The 15,508-nt window shown below is 40.5% G+C and overlaps 1 protein-coding gene across 1 annotated transcript in view; it reads right to left on the bottom strand.

Moving 5' to 3' along the window:
* wdfy3 (WD repeat and FYVE domain containing 3) overlaps positions 1-14,868 on the bottom strand; it is a 65,246-nt gene extending 50,378 nt beyond the window's left edge. Inside the window, exons 1-5 of the mRNA XM_010767574.1 lie at positions 14,864-14,868; positions 11,934-12,123; positions 10,932-11,146; positions 9,185-9,297; positions 5,346-5,583 (exon numbers count right to left, since the gene is read on the bottom strand). Coding sequence (XP_010765876.1) covers positions 5,346-5,583; positions 9,185-9,297; positions 10,932-11,146; positions 11,934-12,123; positions 14,864-14,868 — 761 coding nt within the window. The remainder of the gene's footprint in view (positions 1-5,345; positions 5,584-9,184; positions 9,298-10,931; positions 11,147-11,933; positions 12,124-14,863) is intronic.
* Between the last annotated feature and the right edge of the window lie 640 nt (positions 14,869-15,508).

Below are 15,508 nucleotides of genomic sequence, written 5' to 3'. Positions count from 1 at the left end.
TATATTCGTTAGCGTAACTAGCTAACGAGATGCTAATAACAACAACGTTATTGACTGTATGATCAGTTTGACAGATGAACAGATCGCCTCTGGGCTTTCAACTAAAGACACAGCCACGCAAAAACTGCGGCATGTGTACGGCTCCTTATGGGTACTGCAATTTCTGAAGTGCCAGGAGCGACGTTCTGGTGCTCTCCGTCAGAACTACACCCCTGTCAGACGAGACATATACCACGTGATGACACGTTAGGCTCGTGTTGTTTTCAAGGACCCTGACCTTGGCCAGGAAAAACAAGCTTGTTTAATTATTTTGCGGTCTAGATTTCTTGAATTTTTTTCTTTTTTGCGTGTGTTTATAAATTACCTCGAGGGCCGTACCAAATGGTCTCGCGGGCCGTATACGGCCCGGAGGCCGGAGGTTCCCCACCCCTGTCCTAGACTGATGTCAACTGTCATCATAGACCGTCCGAGCGGTGCATTCCAGGCTCAAATCAAGCGCACCGCTGATTTTTTTTTCCTCCTTCAAAATATGCTGGTGTTGAAGCCGTGTCAGAAAAGAGGCAGACTGCTAAACCACAAAACTTAGTCAGAGAGGGCATCAAGGCCACTGTGGCCTTATGGCAGATATCATTTTTAAGGGCACAAGGCCATGGCCCTCGTGGCCCTCGTGTAATTCCTGCCCTGACTGATATATGATTGCTAACTTTACAATGTTGTGATGTGACCAACGTTAGCTGACATTAACTGTAGCTTAACGCCGGTCACTCCAAGACAGCTTTTTTTATGCGGAAGTAAAAATGTCTTACAAAAACGACGCCAGATGTCAATGTAGTATATATTTATGTATATTTTTTGGAAAATCTAGTGTATTCATCATTTTCCTACACATTTATTCACTGGTGTCTCTAACCTGCAAGTTGCTCTTTAACGGACATGTTGACAGTCAGAAAAAACTTCTAGCGGAAACTCTGCCGCACGGTCCCCTCGTCCCTTGGAAGAGGCGGAGAGGTGGGTGTTTTTCATCTGCTGGTGGACTACCGGAGAGATTTACAGCAGGAGCACACGCTTGCCTCTGGGAGGGAGAAAAAGAGCGTCCACAGCGGAGAATAAACAGAAGGGCAACCATGGCAACCATGCGCAGGAAGTCTTCTTCGCTGCTTTTGGTGTATTTTGGGGCAGAAGTACAGCGTCACATACAGGCCCGGCATATGTACTACAGCGTCTCCAGCACCTTCGAGCGGTCTCGTGTGAACGGACAGGTTTCTGGTGCCTATTGCGTGTGGACGGAAGACTTTTTTGATATCGAATTTGGTTCGTTACCGCTCTCGTGTGGCTCCAGTCTTAAGCTCAGACAAAATACCTGTTTTTGCCAAAAACTCAGACATGGAGCATATAACGGGTGGGTAGATGATGTAAGGGAACCTGATCACCATGACAGTGTTCTTTGTTCACTGCACATGATCCCACTTATTACACAGCTACCTACTAAATGAACCAACGACTTGATTCACAATATTGATTTATAATAATTGTATTATATTCAACATGATCATATTGCTGTTGCAAATAAAAAATTGCTTGTTCCACTGCGCACCAACTGCTGCGAAGGCAACGTAACTTAAAATGACGGTGGCACTTCCTGCCAAATTATCCTATAATCATTTAAATCATATAGATTATGTCTTATACTCCGATTGCCTTTTACTTGGTTGAATAGTATTGTTAGTCCTTTATGTGTTTAACAGAGACATATGTTTAGGATTTACATTTAAGGAAGGGCAAAAGGTGGATTTGCTAAATGGTTAAGAACTGGGGGGTTTTATGGTTTAATGGTGGGGATGTTTAGATAATGCCTAAGAGAATTTATGAGTAGGACCAGTTGGCCATTTGCTTTTTACAATATAGTGTGACTGTAAGCTGTGTTCTGGGTGCAAAGCCATTTTATCCTCCGAGGATGAAGTTGCTCTGTTCCTGCATTGATTTCAATTGTATATTGACTTTCTTTATTAAATATAACAAAAGACAAACTTTTTCCATTAATCATTTATCAGTTTCTCTTAAGGGAATTAGAATTTCCTTCATATCTTTCAACCTCTTTCCTTCCCTTGATCTCTTTTTTCTTTCCTTTACTGAGGACGGTTTAGCCATTATGAATCCAGAGTTTTGCGCTCTGCACAAATAAAAAAATGAACATTCAAAAAGTGTTCCATGGTGTTTTCTGATGGAGAAAACACATGTTTGCTGATGCTAAATCTACCAGACATCTTTCCACGGATTGATATGACTGCACGTAGTCCCTTGATCCTCCTTAGCGAGAATTAACAACCTCTGAAATGTCAAAATTGTCGCTCAGAATCGAGCATTCAAATAAGCCGTGTAATTATAGCATGTCAACAGCTTTAAGTACAACATTTTGCAAATAATAAATAACTAAAATACCAACAATGTGTTAGTATCTCTCTCAATACTTCCAGACTGCTTTACCCTGTATGTGGCATCTTTACCAAACCAATTAGCATGTACAGTAACTAAAAACATTTAATCTCTAGATTTAAAGCAATCAAAAGCTGGGCATTAGAAACATTTATATTATCAGTGTTTTTTGGGAAACTAAAATGGAGCTCTATGAATGACGTGTAATAAAAGATGGATTATGGATTAAATGATTTTTATGCAATGACTAAGTAATTCAATTATAAAATGTAAATATAATGTACAGCCCTAGATATAATCCACTTATGTTTTTTTTGGCTTTCTTTGTTCTCCCACCTGGACATGAAGGTCTAAGGTCAGGGTTGACTACAGGACAGCGTCCGTGAAGCTGGCCGGGATTCAATGATGCGTTCAAGGACAATTTTCAAGGACAGGCTCTGTCTGTCAATCTAGCAATAATACTACGCTGCTGCTTCATAGTGACTATGTGTATGCTGTTTTTGTTTCCCAATAGTCATCACCTTGAGCAACAAAAACACTCCGGGGCGTTCACTGTCTTGCTATGCTAATTTAAAAAAGATTTCAGGCCGAATGAGATGCAGTCCCCCCATAAAAAGGAGTCTTTTCCCCTCCACCCTAACTGGATGNNNGGGGGGGGGGGGGCCTTGCGAGATGGCTGACTGGCTGAGTGTGCCGTGGTGTGTTGGAGTGTGTGTAAGCATGTTGTGCATGACGGAGAGTGGATATGTGCATGTGTGTAAGAGGAGAGAGTGCCTGTGTGCGATTCCTAATAGCAGCAGGGGCATCAATATTTCATGGTGACAGATGGGAGAAGAAGGAGGGGTATGGGCTTGTGTGTGTGTGTGTGTGTGTGTGTGTGTGTGTGTGTGTGTGTGTGTGTGTGTGTGTGTGTGCACCCTCTGTTGATGCTGAGGGAAAGTGGGCCAGTGCCTGGTTGCCAGTGTGCTGCTGCTCTGCTGTGTTTTCAGGAGAAACTCCATGTTCTATTCTGAGATGAGTCAACTGGGTTCTTGTGGGTAAAAAAAAGAAGAAAACAGGAAATCTGACAAATGATGGAGCAGGAAATATGGTTCAGGTTCATATTTTTAACCTGCATGTTGTGCCTCTACTGTGACATGCTAATGTTTAATGTTCAAAAAGCTCTTTATTTTTCTCATACTGCCTGTGCTGCAGCACCTCTTTTCACCCTCTGTCTGAAACCAGAGCCCAGTCTGTTGTGAGTTGTTCGACGGCCGGCTCTGTTGTGATTGGTCAACCACTTAAAGCTGTCTCGCCCTTTAGTCAATCACGTACAATGTGTTGGAGCACTAGCCAATAGAAGCGCAGGTATTACATAGTGATGTCACTTTGTTACGGAAGTAAACAAAGGACTCCAATGGAGGTGTTTCCCGGCCAAGGGATGGAGGGGGGGGGCATAATATCGACAGGCTCAAAAACCACTCTGTGGATTTTCTGGAGCTTTTAACTTTGGTCTGAGATGAGCTTGGCAATCATCCATTTACTGATGAAGACTGGGAGATGTGTCCCAGAGAAGCTAGTCAATGGAGTTGAGGAGAAATGACTACCTAATATTACTTGACTTATTTGGCATAATGTGACGTGAAACCAACATATGGTGTAGGTTTATATACAGTCTATGCTAGGAGTAAGCCTATTATTAAGTTAAGGCATTAATGAATTATCATTAAGGCAGTGGCTCAGTTAGTAGGGGCTTGGACTGTGAGCCGAAATGGATGGAATGACATTTAGTAAAACAAATTAAAGAAATTGGATTTATACATAGAGATTTTACAGGGTAATATTTAAAAGATAATTATTAAATATAATATAATAAATTGTAATAAATTAATTATAATTAATTATAATAAATTGATGCTATCTAATAATTAATTCTTGCCATGTAATAACTGGAAATGACCTTTTGCATCTTGCTGTCGAACTGACAGAAAACCTCCACAACGACCTTTAGTAAGGGGTCTGCTTTTCCTTAAACCTGGTTCCTTCTGAATATTAATGAAGAACATATCATAGTTTGAACAGTTGTAGTCTGTGTGTCAGTGTGCATGTGTCATGTATGTGTTGCTAAAGGTGTGTGGGCGAATTGCCAAGGTCACATGCCACACCGCCTTCATTTCCACTGACCCCAACATTCACTGTGCCGCTGGCGCACACACGGAGCATGGAGCAAAGTCAAGCCCGACAGCGAAAGTGTGCGAAGCGAAGGGTGTTGGATGAAATAAAAGGCGGAAAATGAGCCTGTCTGTATGCGCAGTGTGGCTCCACAACTCGAGGCAAATAAAAGCCTCCTGTTGAGACCGTTTCAGGTTCCGCTCTGAGGTAAATAAAGAATAAATAAAGCTTGTTAAATTGCAGGGAAAAACATGTGACACCTTGGGGTGTGCGTCAGCTGGGAGGATCCATAAGGAGAAAGAAGAGATTGAAGATGACTGAAATCATCATGTTTTTTTAAAAATCATATGATGAAGATTGGTTCATTCCTGGAGTTACCTACGTTTCTCAGATTTAGGAATGTTTTTTTAGCCTCTTTTAGGTCATCGTTTCAGTTTTGTAGCACAAATACAGTCTCATTAGCACGGTCTCGAGCAGGAAAAGGCAGCTGTAATGACTACCTGGTGAAGAAAGTGGATTATACAGCTAAAGGGCAAAAGAGACCAAAACAGAGCTAAAAGGAGATTTCCTTGTCTCAATTGTTAGGGAAACAGAAACAAAAATATGTTGTTGTGTGTCTGCTTGATGAGTAAAAAAATCTAGCAGGTAAAATCAGGAGTGTACAGAGCTTTCCCTCTCCCTTCCCCTGGACAGAAAAAGGCTCAAAAACAAATGATTGTTTTTGGAGGGTAAGTAAACACTTAATGTTCAAGCTGACTTACCCGAAGCCCTCCAGTGAGGTGTCAAACTCCACGAATGCAGGCGTGACAGCCGATCCGTGCAGGCGTATGTCGTGGGGCGTTGTCATGGACACCAGGCACTTGACCCGGGTCAGCGGCACGGTGCTGCCCTCGGCAGAGCGCACCAGGCTGCGGCTGATGCGGTACTGCCCGTTGTCCTCCGCCGGCGTGGCGAAGACGCTGTCAGGACCGAAGCCCTCCATGGACATGGTCATACTGTCTGTGGAGTAAGGTAGGACAGCTTTGGTTGAATCCAACATCCAGATTATATAGTATAAATACCATAAAATAGAAATACAAATGTTAGATCTGTCTGACTTGAGGAAAAGAGACCTCTAGACTAGCAGCTGGATTGTCCCAAAGTGAATAAAATATCTCCTGGTTCTAAGTAGAATATTTTAACCCGTACCAAGAATATGGATTCCTTCCCTTTTTTAAAAGTTAGTCAATCTGACAGAGGCAAATTTAATCAACACTGCAACACAATAGCAGCTAACAAAGCGTGCTACATTATCGTCTCACAGACAGAGAAACATAGCGCTGTGTGTTCTAACGGTGGCAGTTTGTAAAGGGCATTAATTAGTCGGGACTTAATATCTATTCTCAGCTGGAAGGGAACACAATAAGCAATTAGGACATGCTGAGGAAGCCACAAAATTACAAACATTAGCAGCTGGTAACAGAAAACAAGCCATTTGCATTAGATGACACAGTGGAAAGACAATCTGTGTTTAAATAGAGAGTAAATGCATCAATTGGATGTTTATCAAAGAGTAAGAATTCTAGTATGGGTTTCCTACAAATTGCTGTTTATTTAAAAATGAATACAGGTCTTTTCAGAAACCCTACCTTGTGTAGTTTATTGTACACAATAATAATCTGTGATTAATAATGATTAATACATGTTATCAAACATAAATACCAGTTTATGCCAGTTGTAATAAAGAAATGCATGACAGACTGGTAAGATGAATTATTGGCATCAAGTCAGACAACTTTCTGATCAAATCTGCTGTCACTATGAGCAATAGTCATCAGCTGCGTACCACTTCAACACGTGTATTTCGGTTTTATTCGCGGCATTCATTTTGTTATTCTACAGTACTGTTGTTTAAAGGGGACCTATCATAAAAAATGCACTTTTGTACGTCTTTTATACATGAATATGTGTCCCAGGTGAACTCACCAAGTGTCAGAAAACGCAACCCTCTCTCTTTTCCTCCATACCCAAAACTCTAAAAACGGGGCTGATTATTATTTGAATTTTTCTGACGTCAGAAAAGGGGTGCTGCGCCTATATCAGGGGAATGAGAGACCGCTCGAAAGCGCTGGAGACGCTGTAGTACATATGCCAGGCCTATAAGTGGCGCTGTAGTCTGCCACAAAAGCAGAATCAGCCCTTGCAAAAACAGGGCTGGAAAAGAGCAAATAGAGTGAAATGAGGGATGGCTACAATGCATGATCTGTTTGGTATTTTGAAAAAAAAACTTCACAGACATGTTTTAAATAGGTATGGCCCTACAATATATGTTTCAAATATAGCAAGATAGGTCCACTTGATATTGGAGATTTCAATCAATTCAATTAAAAAAAAAACGAAAAAAATAAATAAATACAAATAACAAAATCGAAACCCGAATAGTACTCCAACGAATGAAAATTCGGATATTCGGGTACAGCCCTAGTGCAATACATGAGTATTGTGCCAGTTTTTTTCCAATTCCTAAGCTTTTTCTGCCATTTTACTGTCATGCAATGAATTGTAAAAATCTGCGCTGGAATTACTGGAGGAACTTTGGGTCAAACTTGAACTACGTGAAATGTTTGTCACCTTTAATAGAGAGGGTTTACCATTTCTAACAGTGGTGCTCTTTCTATAGGCTCTGAACTCTGTGGAGGAAATTAATCCCGGGTAAAATACGGTATAATTGAGAGTTGTGCATGGTAAAGATGAGCTTTTCCACTGACTTTTATAAGCTGAAGCTTTCTGAAAACCTAAAGAATCGTCGCCTTTCCACCTGCAAGCCCAAGCTAGTAGTTTCAACAGGAGGAAAGCTCAATCACAGCCTATTCACCGGAGGACTCGTCCCGATGAGCTCGCAGAGAAAGTGAGAGAGAGCAAAGAAAAATTGCAGAATTGCTACAAGATTGATGGCCATTTTCCAAACGTTTAGCACAGAATTAAAGCTTCTCCCAGGAGGAAGCTGCTGCCATGGCTCTGGCAGATGGGAATGGCTCCCAGATGACATAAAACATTTCATAAACGTGCCATAAGACTGCTACTGTATGGAGCAAACTCCTCAATTCTCAGCTATTTGAGCTGTCATGTAGATTAGATTAGATAGAACTTTGTTAATCCCAAAGGAAATAATTTTTGCCAGGTTGCTCCAAAATTACAATACAGATAATACTATACATCTTAATAAAAGTATGCAATATACAATAGCTCAATATACAAAGTTTTATACACAGTTTTAGAGTAACGTATTACAGTGCCCCAGTAGAAAATAGGTAGGAGCCTGTGACAGTGACAAGTCATATTGCACATTCAAGTAAAATACTACATTTCAAATACTAAAAACATACTAAATAAAATTAGGTCAAATATTAAATCTGCAAATGTTACAAGATTATGACATTAACCTAATATTGCACATTATGTTATAATTGAACTGTCCTTCCTGCAGAAGGAGGAGGAGTTATAAAGTGTGATGGCCATAGGAAGAAAAGACCTCCTGTGGCGTTCTGTGGTGCTGTTCGGTACTCGCAGTCCACTGCTGAAGGTGCTCTGATAGGCGTCCAGAGTGGCATGCATGGGGTGTGAGTTATTGTCCATGATGCTGAGTAGTTTCCTCAGCATCCTCATCTCTGACACCTCTAGCAAAAGCTCAAGCTCTACTCCCAGGACCAAACCAGCTTTCCTGATGAGCTTATTGAGCCTATTGGCGTCAGCTGCCTTCAGCCTGCTGCCCCAGCACACTACCGCGTACAATATGACGCTTGCTACCACCGAGTCATAAAACATCCACAGCATGGTTCTGCAGACATTGAAAGATCTGAGTCTCCTTAGAAAATATAAAAGACTGACATTTCTTGTACACTGCGTCTGAGTTTTTAGTCCAGTCCAGCTTATTGTCTATATAGACGCCCAGGTACTTGTAGTGATCAATTTCTACCTCTGTTCCATTGATGGTGACTGGGGATCTGTTAGGAAGAAAATAAGTGCAGTGTCTACTTCAAGGAAGATTTAAAGTGTTCTGTAATTTGGTTTCGTAAGATTATCATACCTAAAGTATTGCCTTTTCAAATTAATGTTGGCCCTATGTATGCCCTCATGTATGCCCATGAATTCAAATAACGTGTTATAATCTGCAAAAAAAGACATTGCTACCTGCATAAATCATTTGATACCAGCTGTTTAGCCCCTTTGTGTACATCATTTACACAGCTTTTTATTAAAAATGTATTAATTTGAAAGTTCACCACCTTGACATTTCACTTCTTTTTACAGCTTATAACAAAAAATATTTAAATAAAACGTTCAACTCTACTCAACAACATCCATCTCTCACAGCAACATTTATCTCTCACATGTAGTTTAGCTGCAACATAGGGCCAACATGAATTTGAAAAGGCAATACTTTAGGTATGATAATCTTACGAAACGAAAATATAGAACCCTTGAAATCTTCCTTGAAGTAGGCACTTATTTTCTTCCTAACAGATCCGATAAATAAAACCAGGTATAGTATTTCTTCCGAATCCCCTAGCATAGTAACTATCATGTGATCAAAAGCAGGATAAAGCTGTTAAGGTCTTACTTCTCATCTCGGCGTCGTAGCTGAGAGAGCTCGGTTTGTGAACCCGGTACTGCTTCAGAAGCTTCTTGTCCCAGGCGCCGCAGTTCAGAGGGTTCCCAAGGCGCAAGAACTCCCTGTGAGGGGAAGAAGACCAAGATGTCAGGAGTAAGAATACACCAAGAAAGAATAGAAAAAACTTCAGTTAGAATCAAAAGACAATTTGATAAAACTCTTACTGACTTTTTTCTTGATGCTGAACCAACTTTGAATAGATTGAATTAAACATAATAAAATTGGTCCTATTACGCTAATTTTCAGGTTCCTCACTGTACTTTGGGCGTTTACTGAGACATGTTTCTTTCTATACTTTGATGTTCTTGATAACACTCACTGTTAAGCGTAGAAACAGCATGGATTGAAACTAATTGCATGTGCAAGCTATAGGACTTTGGTTGTAGAATTGTTTTTATTCATCACTATATTATGCTAATTTTACAATATTTGCTTTTATTAAGGTATAAGGCTGTTATTGGCAAAATTACTCCTTTTTCTCATGAAACTCAAAAAAGCACTCTGTATAACAGTGTCCATCCAATTGTATGAATTATGTAAGATCAGCCGGTAATATGCAGGTGGACTTTTGCTTGTTAACAGTTGTGGTGAACAGCATGCTTTGGTCTATTTAAAGTCAATGATAAGGTTGATTGGCATGTACAGTAAGTGACATGAAGGCAAGAAGTCCCAGTGAGTGAGCGACACCAGACAGCTTCAGAAGAGAACCAGAGTAACAGGAAGACTATGGAGCGAAGCTAGGAACCAGGGGAAAACAGGAAGGAGGAGGGAGGAATTTTGAAAGGAAAGTGACTGACAGCACAAGAGTGAGGCAGACAGATAGAGTGGGAGCAGAGGAGAGGAGGGAGGGAGACAGATTGACAGCTACAGATATGTTTACCTCCAGCACAATGACGGCGAAGCGGGGGATTTACATATAAAAAGAGGCAACCATGTGCATGTCAATTAGCTTCCCCCCAGTTCCTCAACCCCAAACTCCAGCTCACTTAACCAGTCAAGCGGGAAATGAGAGTTGCTCCATTTATTTAGCATACATAGCCCTCTATCACTCACTGAAACCTGTCAAAGAAGATTACGCTTCCAAAACAGCAAGAGACTCACCCCTATGTTGAGCCGTAGGACTTATTTAAACCATAATAAGGTGACATGCTAACTTGCTCGCACGATGCTAAATATTATAATTATAACTATAATAATAACTATAATTATGTTAGTGGACATGTAGACATTAGAAAATTAGTGGGGTGATGTCACAATTTGCTTGTGGACTTTTTGGTTCATCTCCCTCTTTACAAATGACCTGTCATCCCTCTTCTGTCGGGCATTACATTTGAGGCTCTTGTTTTATTGTAAATAAACAAAGCTATATTTACATCAGTTGTTACAAAATCTCACTGTTGTATTCTTGAGGTAAACATTTGAACCATATATTTTCGAGTACATTTGGAAAGCTGACATATTGAATATATTGAATCCTAAACTGCTTTGAGTCTTAAAAAACATTTTAGAGAACCTCCCACACCTCCTAACTTTGGGATTTTAACAGATTAATACATGCACTCCCTACAGGAAAATGAAAACCCCCAAGTTAACAATAGTTTTAAACGGTAATAGGAACAATCTCAGGATTGGCTCCAAATTATTGTTGAGGTTATGGGTGTAGTAGCCCGCGTGACAGAGGTTACAATATCAGTACCTGAGTGCCATCGGCTGCAGGGCCTGAGAAGCCAGCCTCTCAAACATCCTCTGCAGCGGGGGGTGCAGCGGGTGGTCCTCGTCGCCCAGGGCCTGGCTGCAGCGCTGCAGCAGCCGCTGGTGGAGGCTGGCTTCACACAGAACCTGCTGGTTCCTCTCACTGTTTACCAGGAGCTGCAGGATGTTGGCCACCGCCAGCTGCAGGTCCAGGGCGTGCTGGAGGGCAGACACAAAGATGATTATACCATTATATAACACCCTATATAACCCTGACCCTTTCATTTGAATTATTACAATCTTTAATTTGTCATTTTAATTTGAAATCTCCTTGGTTCTTTTAGGCATTTGGTTCACCTTATCATTTTGCAATTCAATCTCCAAGAGGTGAAGGGTAATATTATTTTAGTTTTTATAATACACGGCAAAAACTGTTATAATATGTATGAATCACTCCATCCAACAAAGGAAAAAATTATTGTGATAATTATCAAAATATATTTCATTTATATAGCGCTTCTATGTACTCAAAGACAAAAAAACAATGTCATACAGGCAAACAAACAAACATACAGAGTTGAAAAAAAACCACAATATTCAATAAAATGTACATTTGTTATAAGAGGGTCTCTTGTTTTTAATGACACAGTTTTCGACAAGCTGACTGATTTTTTTTTATTTCTTTAATTTCTTTTTCGTAATGATTACAGTTATTTATTTATTATTATAACGTTTTTGTCTGTTTGGTTTTCCTTTGTGTCCGGTTTTAGTTGCTCCGGTGTTTCGTAGTGTTTTGGTTTGTATTGTGTTTTTTGTTTTCCTTCTTGTTTTTTGCTAAACTCAGTTAAAAACAAAAAGATGCAATGAAATGAATAAAAGAGAAACACACTTTAGAACAGAAAGCAGTAAGGACTTGGGGAGTTATGACTTCCTGCCCTGCACGTGACCCTTCATCCCCTTCAACAGGAAATGCATGTTAGCACATTTCCTTCTCGTGTTTCCTCACCTCCGGCTGGCTTTCTGAGCAGACGGAGGGCAGCAGGTCCAGGATGGCCAGCACGGCGCCCGGGTGGATGACTACCATGTCGGAGGAGGAGGATGAGGACGCGGGGTGAGAGGCGTTGGCCAGGTGGAGCTTCAGGTCTGTGAGGGCTTTGACAGGAGCGGGTGGACCCGACGTACCGTAGTAGCCTTGTCTGGGGGGGGGGGCAAAGGGAGAGAGAAAGGCAACTTTAGTTCCAGTTGAATCAAGCCAAACAAGTCTACCTAAAGCGCTTTACAGAAAACAACCATGACAAGTGATGGAAAAGGGTCAAATGTTAACGCTGAGTTTTTATTTTCTTAGCAAGAAGAGGCAACAATAACATACATTTATAATTTAGTTTGATAGGAAACCCTGTAGATCTCCGGTTGATATAGCTATGAGAATAGATTAAGGCAGCATTTTCTCCTTATTTCAGTTCAATTTGAGGTAAGAAATGTAATCCTTCCACTAGCGTTTACTCTCACAGCCTAGACCATTATTTGGAGACTTTAAAGGGGCCCTTTTATGCTAATTCTCAGGTTTCATAATTGTATTTTGTGCCTATACTGTGACATGTTTTCAAAAAGCTCTTTATTTTTCTCATACTGCCTGTGCTGCAGCACCTCTTTTCACCCTCTGTCTGAAACCAGAGCCCAGTCTGCTCCGATTGGTTAGCTGACCGGATCTGTTGTGATTGGTCAGCCACTTAGAGAGGTCCCGGCCCTTAGCCCTAGATGTACAATGTGTTGGAGCGCTAGCCAATTGAGGCGTGAGGGTTACATGATGCAAATAAAACACAAAAGTGTCAAATATTCAGATTGACATTGACAGTGTCCTTGTCAACAACTATGTTCAATAGCTCAGTGGAAACATTCTTATAAGGAGGACGGGAACACTTCCAAGCTGAATCCATGTAAACGTTGCTTTTACTTCTTTTACTACAACTTTGTTTACACGAGTCAGCAGTCCTCACACTTTAGTGATCAAGGTGTCAGTCGGCCGCGGTTTGATCTAAAGCACAGAGCCGTGCCCGTGTGCTTTAAAGAGTCTGCAGCCGGCAGCCGGCAAATTAAACAAGGAGCCCGTGATGCTGCAATGCAAAATTACAAGAGTGGCAAATCCCCCCTCAGGAGAGCTGCAGAAGGCTGGAGTCAGCATGAAGTGCTGGAAGGGTTGGGTGTGGGGCAGGAAACTAACTCTGGGTTGTTGGCTGGCGGCCTCTTTCATTGTTCAGATTTTAGTATAGGTGGACTATTGTTTTTATTTATTATTATCTGCTTTTCAAGGCAAGAGACTTACAAATGAAAGACATAGCTGACTTGTGAGTGGATGGTTGTGGCTACATTAAAAGCTCCAGCAGTAATTCAACATGCAGGTAAAGGCTTGCTCAAGGGAGATAAAGCAGAAAAGGGCAGTGGGTCCAATTGTTACAATTTGCAAATCCCTTCTTACAAAAAGATAGCATTTTTTTAATTTAAATTTCAGCCCATTTTACTAAGGTTGACAAACATATTTTGTATTTGTCAGACTACTAAAAGAAATTGTAAAATATTTGAGAATGTCAAAATCTTGATTATGGCAGTGTTAAAAAACAATACGGCATGTTAGCTAAGATTTACAATTGTGTGCTTCTATAGTGTCTTAAAGAAGAAATGAATTCCAAGAACATGAGCTTATAGTGAATTAAAAAAACAAGGACAAGGACTTTATCATCTGTAATTGTCAGTTTAGTCCACCTAATGAATATGCATCCTTGGAGCAGATCCAGACAGACAGAAGGAGAGACTACAGAGAGGAGACATCCAGTTCACCTTGACCGTTATTATTATAGCTCACTGAGGCAGACACCACTTTACACGTCCCCAAAGTTTTTCCTTGTGTTCATTAAATTCAAAAAGCAACAGAGTCTGGGTTAAAGTGTGAGGTCGGGGGGGGCTTCAGCTAAAAGAAAAATTGGATGAAAGAAAAGGAGAGTAAGGAGGAATATGGTGCGAGGAGTAATTTGGTTGATTCTCTACACACGTTTCCTGCCTGGCAGTAACTGTGGAAAAGGTTTTAAATAAAGTGGTGAGGCAGTCTTTCACATGTTGTCGTGGTAACAAACTAAATATAACATTTGTGCTGGGTTTGTCATGCAATAACATTCATTTATTAAATCAAATATATACTGTACTTAAAATGTGTATGTTTATAGCTAAATTATTAATAGTTTAAATCAATTAGTTGATCCATGTAAAAAATAAAAGCATACATTTTGTTATCAGCAACAATGCCAGCATAATATGGGTTAGCATTCAGCATGTGAAGTATTTTTTAAATTATGATTTTCATTGTTGATTATTTTACCAATAATTTTCTCCATTAAACAATACATTTAAAAAATAAATCCGAATTAGGGCTGTAGCTCTCTACCATCGAGTAGAGCTTGATCCCGAAGCGGAGGATTCGACGAGGGGTTCGAATCCCGCCTGGGACCTTTTATCTCATGTCTTCCCCCATGTCTCCCCGTTTACAATAAAGACACCGATGTCCCCGAAAAAAAGGTTAAAAGAAATAAATCTGAATATATACAAAAATTCTCATCACACAATTTCACTGTAAGCAGTAACTGAGGGAAAGGTTTTAAATAAAGTGTTGAGGCAGCATATCCTTATATTTTAGGAGCTGTACAAAATGTTTTAATCAGTTAACTTACACTTTTTTAGCTGTTATTTCTTTGTTAAATTAATCTTTGCAGTTTGAACAGACAACATTTTAAAAACTTGGGCTTTTTTTATTTTTTATTATTGGACGATAACATTAATTATCATCAATACAAGCAATAGATTATTTGACGATGAAATGAATCATTGGTTTTAAGTATAAGTACCTGAAGTGTGCTTTGAAGCTGATGGTGAGGACGTGTCCTTTACCGCATTAGTACACTTCACTGGCTTCCGGTAAATGATAGAATCCACTTTTAAAAAATGGTACTTGCGTACCATGCGGCGAATGGATCTGGCCCTTCCTACATCCAGGACATGATTAAACTGTACACCCCAGCACGTGCACTCCGCTCTGCATCAGCCAGACAGCTCGCTGCACCCGCACTGCGAGGGGGACCCAAGTTCCCATCAGCAAAAACACGTGGGTTTGCTATCCTGGCTCCAAAATGGTGGAATGAGCTCCCCATTGAACTCAGGACAGCAGAAAGCTTACACATCTTCCGGCGCAGACTGAAAACTCATCTCTTTCGACTCCACTTCGAGCGATAGAACTATTAACAAAGCACTTGTATACTAATAAAGGACTGGCTTATCTAAAGCCAGTTGAGTAGCACTTGAAATGTTTTAGCTCTATGAAACCTGATGTACTTATATGATTCTGTTTTCTTCAAGTTTGTACTTTGTTGGTCGAACGCACTTATTGTAAGTCGCTTTGGATAAAAGCGTCAGCTAAATGCAATGTAATGTAATGTAATCCGGACAGGTTATATGCCCTGGATCATAGCCAAGGCGGGATTGAGAAAGATAAGAAATCAACAAGATGAAAGAACCATTGCAGTGCAGTCATTCTGA

Source organism: Notothenia coriiceps, unplaced genomic scaffold, assembly GCF_000735185.1.
Source record: "Notothenia coriiceps isolate Sejong01 unplaced genomic scaffold, NC01 NC01_scaffold00004485, whole genome shotgun sequence".
Lineage (NCBI taxonomy): Eukaryota > Metazoa > Chordata > Actinopteri > Perciformes > Nototheniidae > Notothenia > Notothenia coriiceps.
Note: the sequence above shows the minus strand (reverse complement) of the source record. Positions and strands in the feature narration are given on the sequence as shown.